Source organism: Molothrus ater, chromosome 3, assembly GCF_012460135.2.
Source record: "Molothrus ater isolate BHLD 08-10-18 breed brown headed cowbird chromosome 3, BPBGC_Mater_1.1, whole genome shotgun sequence".
Taxonomy (NCBI): domain Eukaryota; kingdom Metazoa; phylum Chordata; class Aves; order Passeriformes; family Icteridae; genus Molothrus; species Molothrus ater.
This window is the reverse complement of record NC_050480.2, coordinates 43758428-43779522: the sequence shown is the minus strand read 5'-3', so window position 1 is coordinate 43779522 and position 21095 is coordinate 43758428. Positions and strand designations below refer to the sequence as shown.

The following is a 21095-nucleotide window of genomic DNA, read 5'->3' as shown; positions in this document are numbered from 1 at the left end:
TTGAATTTCCAGTTCCTTTTGTAGGAACAGCTCAGTGAATGATTTGATCTGAATTTCTGGGGCAGAGCAAGCCAGGAAGATTTCAGACTTTTAATTGGCAGAATAATGTCTTTAGAAATTCAGCCTTTGTCATTTTATCTTCTGATCATCTTTCAGGCTGCACAGCCGTCTCTTGCTTTGACTCCTGTACAAAATCCACAGTCTCCATTACAGCAGTCCTTCCCTAGTTGACTACTTAAGTCTGTCCTGGCACAACAAAGGAAGACCCAGCAATTTCCTTTTGGGACAGGCTGTGTGAGCTCCAGAAGAGAAAGTAGCTCTGCTGGAAAGCAGGGGAGCTCCTTGCCATCAAAGCACTCCCAGAGCAGGAGGTAAAGGGGAGAAGAACCGTCGACCAGCACTGGCTCCCTGGCTCTCCCTCAGGTTCATATTCAGTGCCAGAGTGGACTTTGGATATTGTGGCAAAAGAGATTAGGCAGCCATGTGTCACAGACAGTTGTGAAGACTTGGAAAAAAGAGGCAAGACTACACTTCCCCAAAACTCAGAAGTACAGAGAAGACATCATGGGTTCATAGCAGGGTCTTGCCCCAAAGCTGCAGAAAATAAAAGAGGAAGTATTGGCATTAGCTCTGCTAGGCCTTTCTTAGAGTGACATGGGGTTTGTAACCCATTGCTGTGGGGCTGGGTAAACAGGAAGCCAAAAGAAGCCCATTCCTGCTCTTAGCTGTACTGGGCTATAACTCCCATGTGTTTCTGCAGTATCTGGATGCATACCAACTGCAAACTGGAAGAACTCCATGCAAAATCCTAGAAATGTCTCAGAAGCATTTCCAGTCCTCAGAAAAATGGCACATAGGGAAGGTATCTTCCCCACGGTTGTGTAATCAAGAAGCTGGAGAAACAATACATTGGTATGCAGCCAAACTGTGCAGAAAATGGCTGACTCATGCGAGTACGCAATCTTAAACCTGAAATAATTAGTGTTAGATTCATAAGTGGGAAAAAAGTGCAATGAGACTGCTGAAAGAAAAGCTGTCCTCACTGATAGTATACTATAGCAGTGTTTAAAGCTGCTGCAAAGCAGAGTGTAGGTGGGGAAGACATGGATAGTTCAGAAGGTAGAACTGAAAAGCATAAAATAATATCAAAAGCAAATGCATGAATATGAAGCAGAAGACATCAGGGAAGACCTTTAGTGCTGTGAGAAAAATGTGCACATGATAGAATGCATAGCAATGACATTAATATGGTGCAAAAGAGCAAAAACAAAACTCTGAGCTATGTGCCAAGAAAGAGCAGCAGCACTTAGTTAGAAAAATGAATGCCACAGAGACAGTGGGACATTACTAAATGTGTTAGGATGCAAGGGCTTCCTTGCAGCTATGCCAAGGAGGGAAAGGAATTGTAACCATGCAAAGCTGAATTAAAGCAATGGAATGACCCCATGCCATTAGGCAAAGTAAATTGCAGGTTGAATCAGTGATGCTGGCAACAACAAATCCTCTACTTCTGGCTGCAGACAGTAAATTGTCACCACACAGGGGCTTTAAGTTTGAAAACAAACAATTCATGCAGGCAATGGAGGCAGAACAAATTAAAAAAATAATTACATGTGCCAAGCTGGCAATATTCACTAGCATCCTTGCAATGAAGCTGTTGGGAGGCAAATCAAGAAGTGTTCGAAGGGGAGGATGTCTTCCAGGCATACAATTGCCTTCATCTATTTCTATCTTTTCAATTTGTGCCTCCAGGAATGACTACAGAATAAAAAGAAAAAATAATTGGAGCAGTAGAGGAAACGGAAAAGAAGGACATTTTTAAGTAATGTTAAGCAGCAAGTCACACAAGCAGTATGGATGCTGAGACTCCAGACAGCCTACCCCTTTCTGAAACCTGAAGCACCTTCAACAAGCAGGAAAAGGCTGTTCAACTGAATTCCTACAAATGAGGGCATATCCAGCTTGGTGAGAACAAAGACATTAATAGTACACAGGGTATTGACAAAAACTTTTGGGGAAAGAGAGAAAGAAACTACCTCTCCACATCCAGGAGAAGAGCATATGCACATGGTAGTGAGCAGTGCTGGGATCAGATGTGAAGTGGTGGAGTGTCCGTGCTGTCAGCAGGACACATCAAAAGGACCCTGAGGGATCAGTGCAATGGCTGCTGTGTTCTGGGGATGGACACGGAGATCGTGTGGCAGCAGCTGTGACACACCATGAGCCCACCTTCATCTGTCAGTTAGAGAGAGTCAGGGAACAGACCTAGAGCTGAATTAAACCATCCTGGTGTGGGGACTGTTTACAGTATCCTGTCTGACACATCTGTTGGTCTCCCAAGAGCCGGGACCAGCCTCAGCAATTCAGAGCATACTGAAGCCTCCTGCTCCCAGATGCACACACTCCCTCCAGTCTGTTGGGATTTGCAACCTATCTGACTACTTTTCTCCCACAGCTTTCACATATGTGCAAGTCATTGATACAGCTTCTGAGCAGAGATGCAATATGGACCACTGGTATCATCAGAGAATACACCAGTTACCCAGTTATCCACGTGAAAAAACAGACATCTAATTATCTCACTTTTAATAAAGAGGCACATACATAACCTATTGCTAGTGAGCAGTTCTACACCTTAGAAAGGGATATGTTCCTCTTGCTAACCTGCAGCTTAATATTGGTATCTCCAGCAGAACAGGGAGATAGCTCCAAACAGAATTTTTTTTTTCCTACAGGAAAGGTCAGAAAGCAGGGGAAATGACTACATTTTCAGGAGTACTGGATCTACTGAAATGGATGGAGGGTAATCACAATACCCAGATTGAAGGGAATGGACATTTTCTTTGGGAATTCTCCAGCTCTCCTCTGGAATTGCAGTCTGTGCAGAGGAAGCCAGAAATACTCTGTCCTGGCCAAATAAGACAGAGGCTAGCCAACATCTGGTGGTCTGTTGTGCCACGTTTAGGGCAACCAGCAATGAGAAGTGGAAGCACACTGCTCTTTCCACCATCTGTAGGAGAGCAGAGATTTGCTTCCCAGCCCCAAATGTGGCTCTTTGGGCTGCTACTCAGACATCTAGTCAACTGGGTGAGTTTAAAGCAATGAAGTACTTTAATAGGCAGAATACCCTATGCAGTGGGAACACATCTGTTTCCTTGCAATCCATCCTCAAATGGACTCCCTTCTGTTACCACCACAGCATTGCCACCAAATGGCAAAGTCAAATTAGCACTTAAAATGCCTGAAATTTTATTAATGCCAAAGAACACATAGCATTTCTGTTCTTGAATGGAGAAACAATCTCACAGAAAACCCAGCTCAATCTGCTTCCCTCGTCTGGTACCGTGAGCTGTGGCATCACTAATGTGACTAACAGCAATGGAAGCAATCATGTACAGAAAAACATGTGAAAGCCAAAGCCTCCCATGACTGATGAAATAAAGACCTCACAGAACTACCTGTAGGACAAGGTATTTTTATCAGATTATTTCTGCTGGACATAACAGTTTCTGGGATGCAGATGATTTTATTGAACACATAAGTCTTGTTTCATGTAATATAGCATTTTAAAATATGCATTTCCCTGAAATGCACAGAAGACACAGAGATAACAGTGAATTATGCACTCTGCAGACCTGACTGAGAGGGCACGGATCAAAGCAAAAGAGCAGTAACTGTGGGGACAGATGTGATACCCCAGAAATACAGTGCTGAAGAGCTCAAGCAGAATGCAGTCATCTGTGCTCACAAGTGAACAATACACCAACTCCAACATGAAGGCTGCTTCCAGGCATTTACACAAGGCAGTACAGTACCCTGGCATGAAAGAACAGCCTCTTCAGACACAGAGGAAAATAGCCTTGCTCCCAAAAGAAGTGAAGAGAAAAAAAAACAAGCAAAAACCCCCAGCCCAGTACATTAGTTATAAAATGAGACATATTAAGAATGCTCATGTAAAGGTTCTCACAGGTTATGCTGTTCATGTTTAATGCTGTGGTCTCAAATGTGACTAAAGCTGCAAAACTGAAGAGGCCATTTGGGACTTGGATATTCTGGCAGATAATGTCACCTTAGCCAGGGGTGAGTGAGAAGCACAGGAGGCACAGAGGGAGGGATAAACCTGCAGCATGGAAAGCTGAGCTGCATGTAGCAGGCAGCTGCAGTCTGGGTGGGAGGCAGAGGGGAGCAGGGAGCAGCAGAGTCCCTAGGGGAGCACAGCCCTGGGCAGTCAGGTTTCTGTGCCTGCCGCAGAGCACAGGAGAAGTGACATTTCTGCTGGCCCTGGCAGTGCACCTTACAAACACATCATTTTAGGGAGCTGTACTGAGGGCAGGAATAATCAACTGCTCTTCATTCTGAAGACCCTAAAAGACAGTGTGCCTAGGGCAACCTTTTCAAGCTTGAGCACTTGAGCACCTGGCCACCAAGTCTGCAAAAGGCATCTGAAAAAATGAGTCCACTTAGCATCACTCAGCAAGATATACATGTCCTCTCCCCTGCACCCCTCAAAACACAATAGGATGCCTACTGATCAAAAAAGGGTCTAAACAGTTTAATTTTCTACCTGCTGTAATAAAATAAGCCTGGCTCTTCAAAAAATATTTGGGGAATGTGTTTTTATGGGTCTTCTGCTAAGGCCAAGAAATGCTTGAGGTGCTTGTGGGATTTAGATGCCAAAATGATGACTAGGAAAGGTGTGTCATGCTGTTACTGATGACAGAGCTACTGCCTGTCATCCAGTGCTTCTGCACTAGCACTCCTCAGAAGGGGTTCCCTATTGCTAGCATTTCTGTCCTCACATATCTGAAGCCCATTCTAATTACTGAAAATGTCACCAAAATTGCAGTAACACTGATGGGTTTTTTTTAAATAGTGTTGATCCTTTACAGAGAAAATTCGGGGTGCCTTTGATCTGGATCATCTCTCAGGTGTTTAATGTCTATCTTGATATGACATAAGCCAGACATAGAACTTAGAGAGAGAGAGAGAATATTTAACAAATGAACCAGATAAAACAAGATGTCAGCCTCCAATTGTACATTTCTTAGGATTAGAGCAGACATTTTGCTGGATTCCAGGTCTTCACTGGCACTCATGACAGAAGGCTGCTGCAGATAGGGAGCTCTGCAGGGTCTTGTCCCTCAGAGTACAAATATGGTCTGAAAAGCATAATGTCTTTCTCTTCTTGTTGTGGCTTTGGGTAATGCAGATACGATCTTCAGCAGCACCTGAATAATAAATCAAAATGCTGACAAAATAAAAACTCCCCCCATCAAAAAAAACCCAAACAAACAAAAACAACAAACAAAACAAACAAACAAAAAAAAACCAAACCAAACCCCCCCCCCCCAAACAACCAACCAAAAATAACCACCCCAAAATAACAACAACAAAAAAAATACAATGCATTACCTCTGCAACACAAAATACAGGCAGCCAGCAGCATTTTTATTGGTTAAGTGATTTTTTACTGTCATTGATATCCATTGGCTTTAAAACAAAGCCTCAGCTCCATAGTGAAAAAGAATATGTTTGCCATGCTGGTCAAAATCACAAGATTTTTGGACCTAAAATGCATATCCAAAACAATTGTGGTCCTATTTTTGTTTTAAACACTTAGATAGCATTATGAAAAATAAATCAGTAACTTCCTTTAAGAACTAATGTCTGTAACAAGCACAATGCAAAGGGCTTTCCTTTAGCACTGTGGTCTCCTTCCACCATCTGCCGGGCCTCCTTTGCTACTGCAGTAGTTTAAAGTCAGGTTCTTTTCTAAGAACAAGATTACTTATTTTAACCTTCCCCCTATCCTTCATCTCTCATGTTTACTTTGTTACTTATGAGGCCCTGAATGAAGCAGTATTGCTAATCCTTACTGAAGTGCATCTACCAGATTTATGACCAGATGAGCTCTTTTTTTTTTAAGATAAAAGAAAGGTTTCCTCTGATTTAGTAAAGATTAAAAAAAAAAAAAAAAAAAAAAAGCCAAACCCCATTTTGGGTTAATTTTATTTCTAAAGTGAAAGAACATCTTGATGACAAAAGTAGGTTGTTTCCTGTACTGAACAGACTCTGCTTGAATTCTGTGTTACAGATCTTAACAGGATGAACAGGAATTTGGCTTGGACTTCATACCATAAGCAATGACTAACCAAGTAGCTCCTGCAACAAGTTATTTATTAACAGTGATTCACAAATTAGAATCTACACAAACGTTTCTTTTTTTAAGAGTCCAGGATGAATCTGCCTCAGTACCATTTAGGTGGAGAAAGTATTTCTGTAATATAAACTGGGTATATTTACATAGAATTATCAAGAGATGAGAAATGCAGTATTCCCCTTCCACACACAAAGTCAAACAGACACACACCTCCGTGTTATTTTTAGACTTGTTTTTCTCGGTTGCAGCACATTTTAGAATGCCTTACAGTCCAGAATATGGAACTAGCCAGCATTTCTACATTTACTGTTAAAAACAATATGCCTTTTTGGGTATGTGAGAGGATCTCATGTAAAGGATAAAGAAGGAATACACATATTGGCTAAATCTAGAACAGGTATTATGACAGTTTGTCTGAGAACTTCCTTGCAGAGCTAACCAAAAGCTGGGAGCTTGTGTGAGGAAAAACTTTGCACCATGATCCAAAAACACCATTTTTGAAAAGCACAGATGGTCAAAGATCTCTAGAATGAGCTTATAAATGTAACTCCAATATCAGCATGTAGTATAAAGCCAGTTTTCCATGAAAAAATTTACAGAACTTCCCAAGAAATGGCTTTGCTCAATATTGATATATATTGAGGCATTTCAGTGAAAACTAGAAGGGGGTCTAGGCTAAGGCCAAATGCTTCTGGAAAATGGCTTCTCTTTTTTTTTTTTTTCTGAAGGAAGCAAAGTTTTTACAAGATAGTGTTATGCCTCTGCAGTGGAAAGTTTCAGAATTATGCAACACGATTAAAAAAAAGAACTAATTAGATGCAGTGACAGGAGGCGGAGGTCGAAGAAAACATCTTAATGTTGAGATTCTTGAAGACGGAGAGTTATTTTGGATGCCTTCATATTTGGGCAGCTACTAGAGGAGAGCCACACTTTTAGAAAATGTTTCAGCTTCTGAATACTGGGTTCCACTGAAGTATTTATTTTTGCCCAAAACTTGAGAACTAGTTACTGTGGTCTTGGAATTTCGTGATTATTGTCGTACATTCTCCTGAGTGTAAAAACCTGGTAATAAATACCTCAGCAGTGTGCTTTGAGGTTGCATACATTATTGTCTATAAAATGCTTCGAATAGACTTTAATGGAAGATGTCATAAATGTGTAAAAGAGTACTATTATCATTTTTTACAAGATTGAGATTTAAGGGGTGAAGGAAAAAAAACCAGTTGTGGGAATAAGACAAGTGCTTATTTTTACTGTTCATGTATGAGCAGCAGGAAAAGAACTCAAAGTAAACCTGCAAGATCCAGGTAAATTAATTAGTTAATAATTGAAAAATATTTTAAGTAACACCCACTGTCTTTATAACGAAATTGTAAAAGTGAGATATTTCTAAAAAATTGCTGATCTGGAAGTTTTTCCTTCAATTCCAGTATCTTTAAAGTACATTACAGAAACAGAAGAGATTATAACCTTTTGGCAAACCTTTTACAGCATCAAACAAGAGCCCTCTTCTGACTTTGAAGATATCCTGCAATCAATTAGGAAGGCCCTAAATGAGGTTGGAATGAGTCAGGAGTTTTGCAGTATAACTGGCGGGCTTCCACTTAGAGAGAATCATTTGGAATATGAGAAAACAGGGAGGATTAGCCATCCCCATTAAAGACAACAGCATTAGTGCTGTTTTGAAAACACTAGAGCTTCTTCTTCCCTAATGCTTCTAAAACTGCTGTTCTCAGCTAAACTGAACTGATTTGTTCTGTGTCTTTATTTTTAGCATGGGAAACTCAAAATAAACTTGGAAGAAGTTCTTTGAAGTGAGATGCACAAGTCAAAATGTGAAAATTGCATCTTAGCACAACAGATTTGTGCTTTTTTCCTTGTGAGGTTAGTTAAGCTAGTGTAATCTAAAGTACAGGATGAAGGAGAATATTTTAAAGCTGTTTTCCCTTGCTCCCCATTGATGTGAAAGACTGTGAGAGAAGGAAGGCAGCAGTGGTGTGGGTCTTTCATAATCTGAATTCCCTCTGAGGAAATAACCTTGGTCTCAACCAGCGCCTGATGAATTCCTCCACTGATCTGAAAACCAAAGATAACTTTGTACCTAGCAGGCTATCTCTACCCTTCCAGAAGGGACAAATTAACTTTAGCTCATCTGTGAAAAGCTAATCAGCTAATCATCAGTGCTCTATTTTCTGAAGCCAAGGAGCTATGAAGCTCTTCATATTGTGCATTCTGAAAGGACACTGACATGCCAACCTTCACATTTGCAGAGAAAAATACATAGGAGTTGGAAATAAAATGAAAGCTTCCTCTCTGCCTCTGTCCTCTCTTCCTTCCTCCTTTCCTCCCTCCCTCACTGCTAAAAAACAACAATAAAAAAAGAGGTGGCATTTTGCTGTATTCCAAAGGAAATAAGTAAGAACCAGACTGGTCCTTGTGGTGTGCTTTGTTTATGTTTGGGGTTTTTTAATCCCCCTTCCTGTAGTATTATTCTCACTAATAACACCAGGACTTAAAAAAGACTAAAGGCTCCCAGGGTTGCCACTGGTAAATTTTCATGCAGAAGCTACAGCATATTTTCCCCACTGTAGTAGATCCTCTTATCTGGTTCATTATCAGCAGAATCCCCTGTACACCAAAATCCAGAGGCAGCAAAATACTCAGGCATGTGCTTACAGATAAGCTCATACTGACATGGTTTGCTAGATGAAGACCTATAGACAAAAACTGTTATGGAGAAACTGTGATACCATATGGACATTCTCTCAATTGTCACACTGCTTCCACATCTACATATGCTCTTCAGACTGAAAGCTGGAGAAGAATGTACTACATACATTTCTACAGCCCTTTTGCTTCCCTGCAAAACCAATAGTGAAATCTATTTAGCCTTTAACACCCAGCTCTGAGTCCTAGTGAAGGAGAGAGGTCAAAAATTAATGGTGCAGCTTAAGCTGAAGCCAAAATACTAAGTGTTTGTTTTTTTTAAAAAGGAAAGCAAACAAGGATAATAAGTGGGATGGCTGACTGTTATTGGGAAGCATTTTAATTTCAGTCTGTACAACAAATGCTCTTCAGCTCCATGAAGCAGATAAAAAATGTTTGCAGATTTCAGTAGTATCCTGTCAAGTAGGTTTGCAAAATAAAGACAGATGGCAAAGGATTATATTTAATTCTTTTTCCTAATTCATCTTTTCCTGACCATTCCACTGCACTCAGTCTAACTGGAGAGATTTACCAGCTTAACTTTCCCTCTGTAGCTTACAGTGACAAACCACATAGTAGATTTGTAACTTCCCATCATTAGGAATGTTTAATTGGACACTACTGCTTTTCATCAGCTGTCTTTAAATGCTGCTTCTGAACACAGGATGTTTACAGCATTACAACAGTTGAACTCTGGCTTTATTTTTAAAGTAAACATCCTAAAAAGCCCAGGAATATTGTAGTGTTTCTGGTGAATGTAGCTGTCCTGCTCAGTCAAAGAAGAATTTCACGCTGGAATCTCTTACACAGATGTGCACAATCTCACAACACAACACTAAGAGCAGTGTCCTTAAGACACCTTGCTGTTTCTTTCATGTGCTGACTTTCCCCATGCAGATAAAGCAAGGAAGCCATGTAGCATAGCCCTGATAAGGCTGGAAGCGTGCAGCCCATGATTCAGTGTGAGAGGGTCTGTGCTGCACTCCCAGCTCCTCCCTGCCTCCCTGATCCTGCTCTTTCTTCTTCTCCACTCCATTACTTAGTGCTAGTTTATAAAATTCCCACTGTTTTTTGATGTCTTGGTTTTCAAACCACTGGCTTGAGACACGCTGACCCTGAAGATCCCAGGTGCTGACAATCAATGGTAGCTCCTTATGGAGTCACTGAGGAACTGCTGGCATTCAGCACCTTCCTAAGTGTAGTTTACAGTATCTTCAGAGAAATGAGGAAGAGTGTATCCAGTATATGACTGATCTATGCTGCCCTCTCCACTCCTCCCAGCTGCTCTTTTAGATAGTCCTTTTGGTTTTCTGTGCATTTATCATTCTTCCCTTTGAGTTTCTAAATTTCTCCAGTGGAAAAAAAATCCAAGAAATGGCAGTTACTTTTCTTCCTGTACCTTTCCTTTTAGTTTCTCTCCTCTCCTTCGCTATCACTTGCTTCTTTTCACCAGAAAAAAACCTGAGAGGCACATGTCAGTGACAACAGCACCATCTTCTGTTCTGCAGAGATCATGATGGCTTCACTCTTGTGTCTGAGTGCTTCAGACGTGAGTCTGATTGAAAAATCTGGAGCTACTGCTGGACCTGAACTAACTTTTCATGAGTTTCAATGTCTGAACAGCTCTGAATGTATGTGGGGCAGTATGTGTGCATGAAAGAGAACAAAGAGTTCTCATAGCACTTCTCTCTGTGAGACACCTTTACATTTGCCTTTTACTCCTCTCCTCACAAAAGTTCATTTGCAAACATTGGGCTCCTTTTGCCTGCAGCTTGACACATTGATGGTTTCTGGGTTTGTTAATTTATTTATTTATCTCAATTAGTGTTACCCTTACTCTCTACCAATAGTACTGTACTAATTGTCACCAGGGAAAATATGCAGCACCAATAGGTGACAAGATGCACACAGAGAGGGGATCAGCTTATCAGTCCACACAGAAGGCCATGGATCACAGAAGGTCACAGAACATGTGCTGCCTCAAATTTGTGCCACTGTGACAACAAAGGGATGTTTGGGGTATAATAGAGGAAAATGAGGTGGGAGTTAGCACAAGATAAACATTAAGTCTTACTTGAAAGACTAATACATGGACAACTCAGACTGGCAGCATGGGTGGGTCAGTGTGAGTCAGTGTCTTGGTATTAGATGAGAGGATGAGGAAGGATAGACTAATGGGTCTGGAAATGGAAAGGGAAAAGAAACAGCATGTGTTTGATGTAGCACAGAAGAGGGAAGCAGCAGAGGGACATAAAGGGAGAGGTGGCAAGGTCAAAATGGCAGGTTAAGAAACAGATCTTCACAACAGCAAGATCTAATTAGGGTAAGATTGCTTTTGTTAAGCCAAGAAAGGGGATGTGAATGTGATACACCAACAGATCAGACAGTAATTTTTAAATATGTGAGTAGATAGGAATGTGCCTGTTTTGGGGAAATTCTGCATACAGACTTTGCAATATAAAGGGTTTATTCATCTTTCATAAAGCAGTTTGGGGATAGAAATGTGGAGCTAGAAACTCAACAGGTAGCTTGTGAGCAATCACAGCTGATCTACTGTAATAACAGCAGACAGGATAGTCAGGTTGGGATATATGAATCAGACTGGGATGCCGCAGAGGACAAACTCCAGGCTCACTGGATGTGGGTAGTAAGTTCAGAAATGAAAGGGAGGAGGGAGAGAAGGTGATGGCTGAAGGGACTAGCTGGAGAGAGAAGCTGAATCTCATTTTAAAGTTATGAAGATTAATATATGTTTGCACTGTGATGTGAAAGAGCTGGAAGAATCATTTGTGGGGCTGGGGAGGCAAAGGAAACAAGCATTGGAGGATGAGGAGATAACAGCACAACCACCTTGTGGAAATTGTTGTGACCAGCTTTCCTGCTGCATATCAATGATTTCCTCTTTCAGTTAGAACACTTCTGCCTCTATCTGTCTTAGCAAAAGAGTTCAAGGACTTTAGAGAAAACTGTCAAAAATTAGGCAATTTACTTATTTCCCTTTCTCACCTCCTGTAAATTTCTTTTTTCCTTTCTCCTGGCAGAGAGGGGAAGTGCTGTGTCAGCATGAGAGTCGTATAAAAGCCATGTGTGCTGCTGGTTTTCTGCACAACAGCACTGAGAAATCTAGAAGAGAACATGAATATATGTACCCATAATAACTGGTAAGGTTTATTGCATGGAGCACATCTGGGCTTTTAATGTTATTATTGTGTGGGAGAGATGTGGTGGGAAATTTTCTGCATAACTTTCAGAAATTTCCCATTTCCTTCCCCTGCATGCAGTGGAAGAGGGAAGAAAAGGCTGTGTTACGTACCTGGTCCCCTAGAGACCTTACACTGTGCAAACACACTCCCACAGACTCCTGTAAGGAAAAAAAGTCATGGTGCAGGGTGAGCTGAGCCTTCCTCCTTATGCGCTGTGCAGAATTACCTGTAAATGTGCAGGTGGTAGTATGGGACTTTCATGAGAACAAATGGATGCTGTGTGATCTAAAACCATAATTGAAACGAAACTTTTTAAAGACATAGACTTGGCCTGGGTTCTAATATTCTGTGGTGCCTCAGTACCTTAGCAGTCGCTTTATGGCAACAGCATAACACATCCTTCTAAAACTGAAAGTGGGGATTTCCAGGACCTGTAATTTTCTGTAGTTTCTACTGTGGTTTTGTCCATAATCCTTTTCTAAGGTAACCAGCCACTAGAGTGATAATCCAGAAATTTTTCCTAGTACAGAATTGCTTGTTAGTGTGATGACAGGGGAAAGCAAATACATAAGAACAAGTATACATTTGTCAAAAAGAATATGCAGGTAACTAAAGGCACTGATTTTTTAACTATGAGTCTGAGGAAAGAACCTCAGTCCTCTTGTATTGCAAAATTAGTGTAGAATTATGGGCCCTGATGAAAACCAATAAACTACTACTGTAAAGCCTTTAAATTATAAAATCAACCCAAATTTGGTCAACTTGTTATCATGTGCTGGAAACCCACACCATCAGCAAAGGTACTGTTACAAAGTTCAGATAAAAATCAACAATAATACATTTCTCATCATTGTCCTGCCTCTCATTGGCTCAGTAATAGTATTAAATGACACAGTGAGACCCTGGCTAAGGAAGCAGAGTATGAAGTAAGCTCTACATCTGGGGTTACAAGGAGCTGAGAAGCATTTTGTGGCCTATAGATAGAAGTGGCCCATGAAAGGGACATGTTCAGACTGGCCATTTATTTCAGGGCTGTCTGCAATTGTGGTGGACTGCCTTTGATGTTTCAGGCAATTCCTCAGTCTTACATTTTTAAGATAGACTCATCTGATTGAGGGAGAACACCTGGTATGACAGAAATAAGAAGCACATACAAGATGTCCTCTCAAGAAAAAAAAAATCAAGGTATTTCAGCCTTTGATCTAGGCCATATGCTGAGTTTGGAGGGCACCTGGAGAGGTCAGGGAATACAGGATACCTTATAAATAGGAGTGCAGAGTACATGATAGATGGGGAGGTGTGGGACATTCTGAGTGTAGCAAACCAAGGCTGAAAGGGCTTTGGGACCCTACAGGTGCCTGCAGCTGGCAGGGTGGGGGCCTGGGAGCAGGGCTGGCTTAGGAACAAGGCAGAAGTGGTTGGGATAAGCCTGAAAAGTGGAGAAAACAGAATAGGACATGGTCTTGGGTGATGTAGGGGTATGTGTTGGAATTGCAGAGTTGAAAAGCACAAATTTAGGGTGCTACCATCAAGGCACTTAACAACCGTGATATGAGGGTGTGAATGGTGTGGTTCTTGACACCTGAAAATTACAAAACTCTGCTGAAAATTACAAAATGCTTGCTCATTTTCTCTCTCTTAACTCCATATCCACCTTTCTGGCTTGTTTTTGTTTGTTTTGTTGTCATAATGTTCCTCTCAGAAGCTCCCTAAGCCCGATTTCCCTTTTTGTCTGATAAGAAAATCTACAGAGGGACAGTTCAAATTTAAATGTTGTTGCTTAAATTGGTGCAATAAGACTTTAGATTTGGCACCCTGCTGGGATAAAACTAAAGGCAGAGCAGAATTCAGACAATAATGAAGAAACAGCACAACACATAATATATTTGATTCTGTTTTGATTACAAGTGGTTGTGCAGACCATTAAAGAAATGGTGTGACAAAAACCTGTCTGTGAATGCAGTGACAGAAACCTGTCTTCATTTAGTTACAGATGCCAGGAAGGGAAGAGTAAACCTATTATAAGAAGGGATTCCCTGCTTAGCACTGTTTCAAGCCTGGTAAAAGGAACTCCCATAATTAATCAGACTGCATGCCATAAGTGGAAATGGAAAAATTACTAAAGAACAAATAGAAAAACAAAATATATTATGGCATGTAAGAGATTTCAACTGTAAGCATCCTGATTACTAAAGCACATTGTAACAATTCCTCCTATGAAACATGTTTCTGTGTGTGTGAAACAAAGTACCAAGTTTTACTTTACATTTGAGTAAAATGTATAATTTGAGCTGTTTTCTTGAGCTTTTACCAGATTCTGTAATTTATGTGTAACAGAACACATGGAGAGTAGTAAGGTGCATGGAAACCATTTTAGCTGGAGGGTTTAAAAGAATTAATTTCCACCTTCTTTTTCAAGAATATATTACATATATTGTCACAGTACAGGCTCAATTCTAATAAGAAAATTCAGCGACTTTGCAATCAGTAGGATCTCAAAGATTAAAAAAAATCTAAAAAAAATTGGAGAAAATGGATAGCCAGGAAAAGGAAAGACTACTCATGTGATTTGGAGAGGAGTGATTAAGTGGAACTTCACTTGGAAAACTTGCAGTAAGTATTTCTTTTTCATTAGATTCTAATCAACCACATCTTGGCCAAAGTAATGCCCACACCCATTAGAAAGCACGTTGTGCTGTACCAGGAATTTGCTATCCATTGCTTTCACAGGAACAGAAGGTTCCAGGTTTGCCTTTTCCTATGACCACATCTTCTAGGAGAGTAGTCTGCCACCACTTTTGATGTGCAGATCTCTAAGTTTATTTTTCATGGGAATTGTAATCTCCCGTGGTGAATTACACTCACTGGAAATCAGCTTCATTTTCTGAGTTAGGCTTTGGCTGCACCGGTACACTGAACTGCGCAGGAGTTGTTCTCTGGCCTCAGTGCTGCTGACTTGGGCCCTTCTGGCAAGGCAACAGCATGGAGCCAGCATCCAGGAATGCCTCTGACCTGAGGCAGATGCAAGGCACTCAGGCAAACCTCTGGTAGGCTCTGATGAGAACACTGTTCAGCAACTTCTTTTGGCATAAATGGTTAGAACAAATTTGACGGGTGGGAAAACTGGGCATTTTGTGTATTACTGCTGCCTGATGTTGTGTTGTAACGCACATGAAGAATAGAGAGTGTTTTTATGGCACACAAGGATGGAATTTCACCCTCCCAAGCGAGAGGCTCGCACCTGGGGTATCTCCCCTATGCCTCCCATGCTGGGCCAGGTTGTGCTGAGCAGCCACCAGGCTGGGAACGCTCACGGCGGCGGATTATGACCCAAAGATGTAGAATATTTGAAACGCACACACACACACAGCCAAACCAGTCAATCACACCGTGTTTTCGCCTCCCGCCGCCCCTCGTGGGCCCCGCCCGCCCCCGCCTGCGCAGCCGCCGCTCCTCCTCCGCCTCCCCCCGGCGATGGAGGTGGTGCTGGCGGACACGCTGCTGTCCCGCTGCGGGGACCGCGCCGCGCTGCTGCGGGCGCTCAGCGCGCCGCTCTCGGCCGAGCGGGCGGAGGCGCTGCGCCTGCTGCTGCAGCGCCTGGCGGCGAGCGGGCCGGCGGCGGCGGGCGAGGCGGAGGCGCTGCGGCGGGCGGCCTGGGAGGTGGCGCTGGAGCGGTGCCGGCCGCTGCTGCGGGGCGGGGAGGGCGCTGCTGCGGGGAGCGCGGAGCGGCTGCGGGCGGCGCGGGCGGCGCGGGGCGCGCTGCGGTACTGCGTGCAGCTCTGCGGGGCGCCGCTGGCGGCGCGCCTGGCCCGCGACGCGCTGGGCGAGCTGGCGGCGGGCGGCGGGGCGGCCGCGCAGGAGGCGGCGGTGGAGGCGCTGGTGGCGGCGGCGCCGCAGCTTGAGGAGCCGGAGCTGCTGTCGCGGTGCGCGGCGGCGGCGCTGGCGCTGGTGCGGGAGGAGGGCGAGGGCGAGGCGGCGGCGGCGCTGGTGGCCGGGCGGCTGCTGCCGGCGCTGGGCGCGAACGGGGCGGCGCTGCCGCGCGTCTGGGAGGGGCTCCTGGGCGAGGGCGGCGCGGCGCGGGCCGGGCGGGCTCTGCTGGCGCTGAGCGCCCTGGCGGACGCGCTGCTGCCGCGGGGCCCGGCCGCGCCGGGGCTGGACGCGCGGCTGTGCCCGCGGTTCTGGCGGCTGGTGCAGGAGGGCCTGACGGAGCGGGACGGGCTGTGCCGCAAGCGGGCCCGCTACCTGCTGAAGCGAGCGCTGGACCTGAGCGGCGGGCAGCGCGCCGAACTGCGCTGCGCCCCGGACGGCGGACACGGTACGGACCGGCGGGCGGAGGGAACGAGCAGCGCGGCCCGGCGTGCGGGGCCGCGAGAAACCCCTGTCTTTGACTTCTCTCCTTAGAACCGAGTCTGTTCTGGTGGTCTGCTGAGAAGAACGAGCAACTCCTACAGTTTTGGGAAACTTACATTTTGATAATGGAAACTTTGGAAGGAAACCAGGTAGGAGCGCTGTAAAGTCTGTTCCCGTCCTGGACAGACGTGCTGTCTCACTTTGGCATGTGTGAATGTTTGTGTAGGGCAGAGTATTTCCAGTTATGGTGATGGAGGATGTCTAAGTCAGCGTTAACTGGAATACTTTTGTTTCAACTCTTAAATACTTAAAACACAGCATGTGTCATTCATTGGGAGTAAATTCAGAGCTCTTCTCTGTCATCTGGATACATCTGGTTAATGCAGTGAGAGAAACCTGGAGTGCAGGTAATTGCAAGACTAAGGTAACCAGCCTAGTGAAAAATCTGGTGATTGCACTTAATAGCTTCTCTTTGGTAGAGGGGACTCTATATGGTGGAGTACCTTGGGTTAAAACTGTTTTGTGAGTCCAGTGTACTCGGCAGAAAGATTCCTGTTGACTTGACGCTGCCATAATTGTATAGTATTGTATAGTATTGTGATGTTAACTGTTAGTAGTGTGCCTAACTCCCTGTAGTTATTTTATGCTGTTTGGACATGATCGTCCTGTAACTGAGATACTATTAATTTAAATGTTTAAGTTTAGATGTGCTGTTAATTCTTACTAATAACCATTCTGAGGAATAGAATGGTTATTAGTAAGTATTTTTCTTAAAATATGGTATCATTGAAGTTTTTTTCACTGCTAAACTGCAACTGAGTGTTGTGTACCACAGGCTTTGCAGGTTTTTTAAAATGTACTTTTATTGTCAATTGCTATATTAATGCTATTGGTAGTAAATTCCAGTCCGAGTAACTGACAGCTCCTGGATTTGAGGTATAAACTATTTATACTTGATTTACATTTCAGATCCACGTCATAAAGCCAGTATTACCAAAACTAAACAGTTTATATGAGCTTGCCATATCAGGGGATAAAGGTAAGATGGAACTTTTTCTACTTAACCTCTTAAATATTAGTCAGTTAAGTTACACTTCTCTGCTTTCTCCTTCTGTTTCAGTAGCAGCTTTCTGTAATGTTTTGTTTCTCAAATTAGGTGTTTTCTGGGTGGCTGTTCCAGTTTTTGTGGGTTTGCTGTATACATAGGTTGTTTGGCAAACATGCATAGGCAGTGGCCACTCTGCTCTGAGAAGAAATTCTAGCATATATTTATTGCTTACTATATTGTCTTGAAATACTATTTTTCTGTCAGCAAATCCAAGTAAATGGTCATTTCCCACTGTATTTTGCTTGACTTAAGTTAATGTGAAAATAAAGCCAGAGATTTTTGGGGTTGTAGGAGACAATTCACCTGCACAACTTTGTAAAAGGGGAAAAAAAACCCAACTTAATTTGTTAGAAGTGGGGAGAGGATAAATAAAACGAGTGCTGAGGCAGTGTGTCTAGGGCATACGAGCACATGTAACTAGGTAGTGAAAGATGTTAGAGATTTGTGAAGTTGAAAGACTATTGATGTGAAACTTGTGTGAGTAAATACATTGGTATAAATGGAGTTGCAGGAAGAAGGATGTGGCACTTTTTAGTAATTTTAATTTGTAACTAATAAAGTAAAGAGTAACTTTGGAGAACTGTTAATTTTTAAATTAGATTTAGCAGGGTGTTTTTATAAAACTAATAGCTGTAGTAACCTTTTTGAAATGTGAATAGACTATAACATTGTCCAGATTGTCAGTATGTTATGTGTTAGTGTGTCACTGTCATTTCTGTGTCAGTTCTGAAGAATTTCTGTTTTGTAAACAGGTTGTTGGCTGTTTCACCCATCGTGGCATGTGTGCATTTACAGACGAATGTTTGAGAGTGAGAATAAAACACTGACAAAGGAAGGAATTCTTCATTTTCTGGAGCTTTATGAAACAAAGCATCTTCCAAATTCATTTGTTTTTTCAGAGGTAAGGGTGTTACTGTCACTTGCCACAAGAAACAGATGTTCTAATTTGTAACAGATCTTAACTGAAGCAATTAGTTGGAATTTGTCCAGTTCCAACTAATTGCTTCAGTAGTTGGAATTGGACAAATTCTGTCTCTGTAGCATAATCAGTGTATTATTGTATCCATAAAACAAAAAAACCCCACACTTTAAAATATTTTCTAAGTGGGAAGAAATATTAAAGCTTAAAGGTTTTTTTTATTACTGTCACGTGTATTGACTGTCCAGCCAGCCTACACTGTAGTAAGGCATTATCTACATTATACTATTTAAGCTTCATAGGAACATTCCTCTCAGAGGTTAACATTCCTGATTTTTACAAATTAAGTCTGCCTCTTGATAAGTAACTTGAAATAGTCAACCTTACTATGCACCCTAAGTCTTTTTAGCTGTGTTGGCTCTTTGTCGTTCTTCTGTTTCAAGTTTAAATCTATTTTCTCTGTCTGTTTCCTGATCCTCTGATTTTTTACTTGCCTGCATCTTTTGCAATACTCTGTGAAATGTATTTAGTGGAAAAATCTCTTTACTTGTTTACTGTCCTGGTCCCCCTTCTCTTTAGTTTCTTCCCCTTTTTGTTTCTACTATTTGCCACCAACAAGAGCATTCTCTAATTTCTGGCTCTGTCCTGTAAAGTCTGGTGAGATAAGTCTAGTTAGCTTCTATGTAACAGTGCCTTGAAACTGTACATTTCACCATTGTTCTTGTTTCTGTTTTCAGTTTGTTATTGGACCACTAATGGATGCCCTCTCAGAAAGTTCCCTGTACAGCAGGTAAACCACTGGTTTAATTAATCAGTTATTTATTTATTTTTTTGATTGCTGCAAATGTGTTCTAATAATACTGGCTTATGTATGTTGGTAAAATTTTAGCTAAAGCAAAACACATTAATAAAAAATGGTGCTGTTAAACTTACTGTCAGGGAGAGTTTCTCAGGAAAGATGGGTGGCTGTGAACAAATGAAGTATGGATATAGTGACAAGACTTGATTTTTTGCAATTTTCAGTGGTCCTTGGTCGAATTGATGGTCACAGTCTTGATCTGGTGGGGGAAGCCCATGAAACAGAGTTCAGTGGATTAATAGGTTCATTTTGGGGGGGATAAAACTGACTGTCACTGGTGATAGTTTGGATTAGGTGATTATGGATAAAGTGTAGTCAAAATAGGTTGTTTTATTTAAACATAGCAGGACAAATGTGAGCTCTGCAGGCTCCTGCGTCCGGTTAAGCATTTCTCTTCTCAGTCTGCAGTATCTTTCCATGGACATACATGGATGGGAATTCAGAAGGTAAAGCAAATACCAAGTGTTTCAGTATGTTAGAGCTGTGTTGAATCAATACTTCATAATCTTAGTTTCCTCTCTTAGCTCTGTATTTCTGGTGCAACAAGTTGGCATGTGTAGAGGAGGGTGCATGTTTGAGTATACCAAGAATATAAAAAGTTGCTGCAGTTAATATCAAGCTGAGGGAAAGCTGTAGAATCTCTTGACTGATGCTCATCCTTAACAGCCAGGATCCTGAGACTTCTCATGAGGCATAGGTTGTCTCTCTTGGTCTCATGGAATGTCACTGAATAACTTTTGTTTTTGTTTAGAGGCAATTCTAAACATTCAAAATCAAAGATTAAACCTGTTATGTCTAATCCTGAAGCTGTTAACATGCCAGTGGTGTAACTAATGTTTTAAAACCCAACAGGATGCCAGGTCAATCAATAGGAGCCTGTCCTCCTTTGGGAATGAGGTTACAGAAGTTTTTGGCTACTTATCTCACTCTTCTTCCAGAAGAAGAAAAAGGTACGTTTCAGATTCACCTTTATCTTTTTTAAATAAAGAAACCAAACAAAAACTATGGAGCTGCTTTTGGTATGTCATGTGAGTGTTTACTTGAGAGAAAAAATGAATAGTTGCCCTGACAGTGGAGTTTCCAGAGAAAAGATCTTCAGAGACTTTGAGATACCTTGCAGTACAAAGCTACAGAATTGTTCTAGGGGCAAAATGAAACAGATTTGCTTATTAATGGAAATATAAAAAGCCCAAACAAGCTCCTGAGATCTGAAGTGAACAGTACTTGGAGATTCTTTTTTCTTCATCTGCCAGACTTTTTTAGTCATGACTTGTGTAGTGACACATCCAAAAGGGCCAGTCCAAGGGCTGAAACAGAGTAAGGATTCTTTCATTGTGAGCTTGGGTGGAGGAAGATTTCTGAGACTGTTCCAAATTTTGATGCTAGGGTATGCTAAAATGAAGGTGACCAGAAGTTAATACCTGGTCTAATTGGGTCGAATCAGGGTAGAATCAGCTCTCTGCAGCACCCTATGTCTACAGGTATATCCTGGTATGTATTTGTTCTGCCATAGATATCCTATTTCTCTGCCCTGTCCCAAGGCATGTATTTTATCACTAAACAGGGGGCTGTGGTGAGGAATCCTGAAGTGGGTAGCCTGCCTCCACAAACTGTGGATGTGGTCGCTTGTTGAGAATTGCTCTGCTCTTTCCAGCATTCTTTAACTGGTTGAATCACTATGGACAGCCATATCACAAGCTCAATATCAACTTAAAAAAGGCATTGTTTAGTACTCAAAATAATTGAGTTAAAATTACATACTTGAACGTGGTCATTAGTGCAGATGACCA

The 21095-nt window shown here is 42.2% G+C and overlaps 1 protein-coding gene across 1 annotated transcript in view; it reads left to right on the top strand.

Annotated features, from left to right (window-relative positions):
- Positions 1–15543: 15543 nt before the first annotated feature.
- Positions 15544–21095, top strand: part of TARBP1 (TAR (HIV-1) RNA binding protein 1) — a 31943-nt gene continuing 26391 nt past the window's right edge. The window contains exons 1-6 of the mRNA XM_036380010.2: positions 15544–16384; positions 16471–16568; positions 17389–17458; positions 18280–18428; positions 19184–19236; positions 20158–20255. Of these exons, the coding sequence (XP_036235903.2) occupies positions 15544–16384; positions 16471–16568; positions 17389–17458; positions 18280–18428; positions 19184–19236; positions 20158–20255 (1309 nt within the window). The remainder of the gene's footprint in view (positions 16385–16470; positions 16569–17388; positions 17459–18279; positions 18429–19183; positions 19237–20157; positions 20256–21095) is intronic.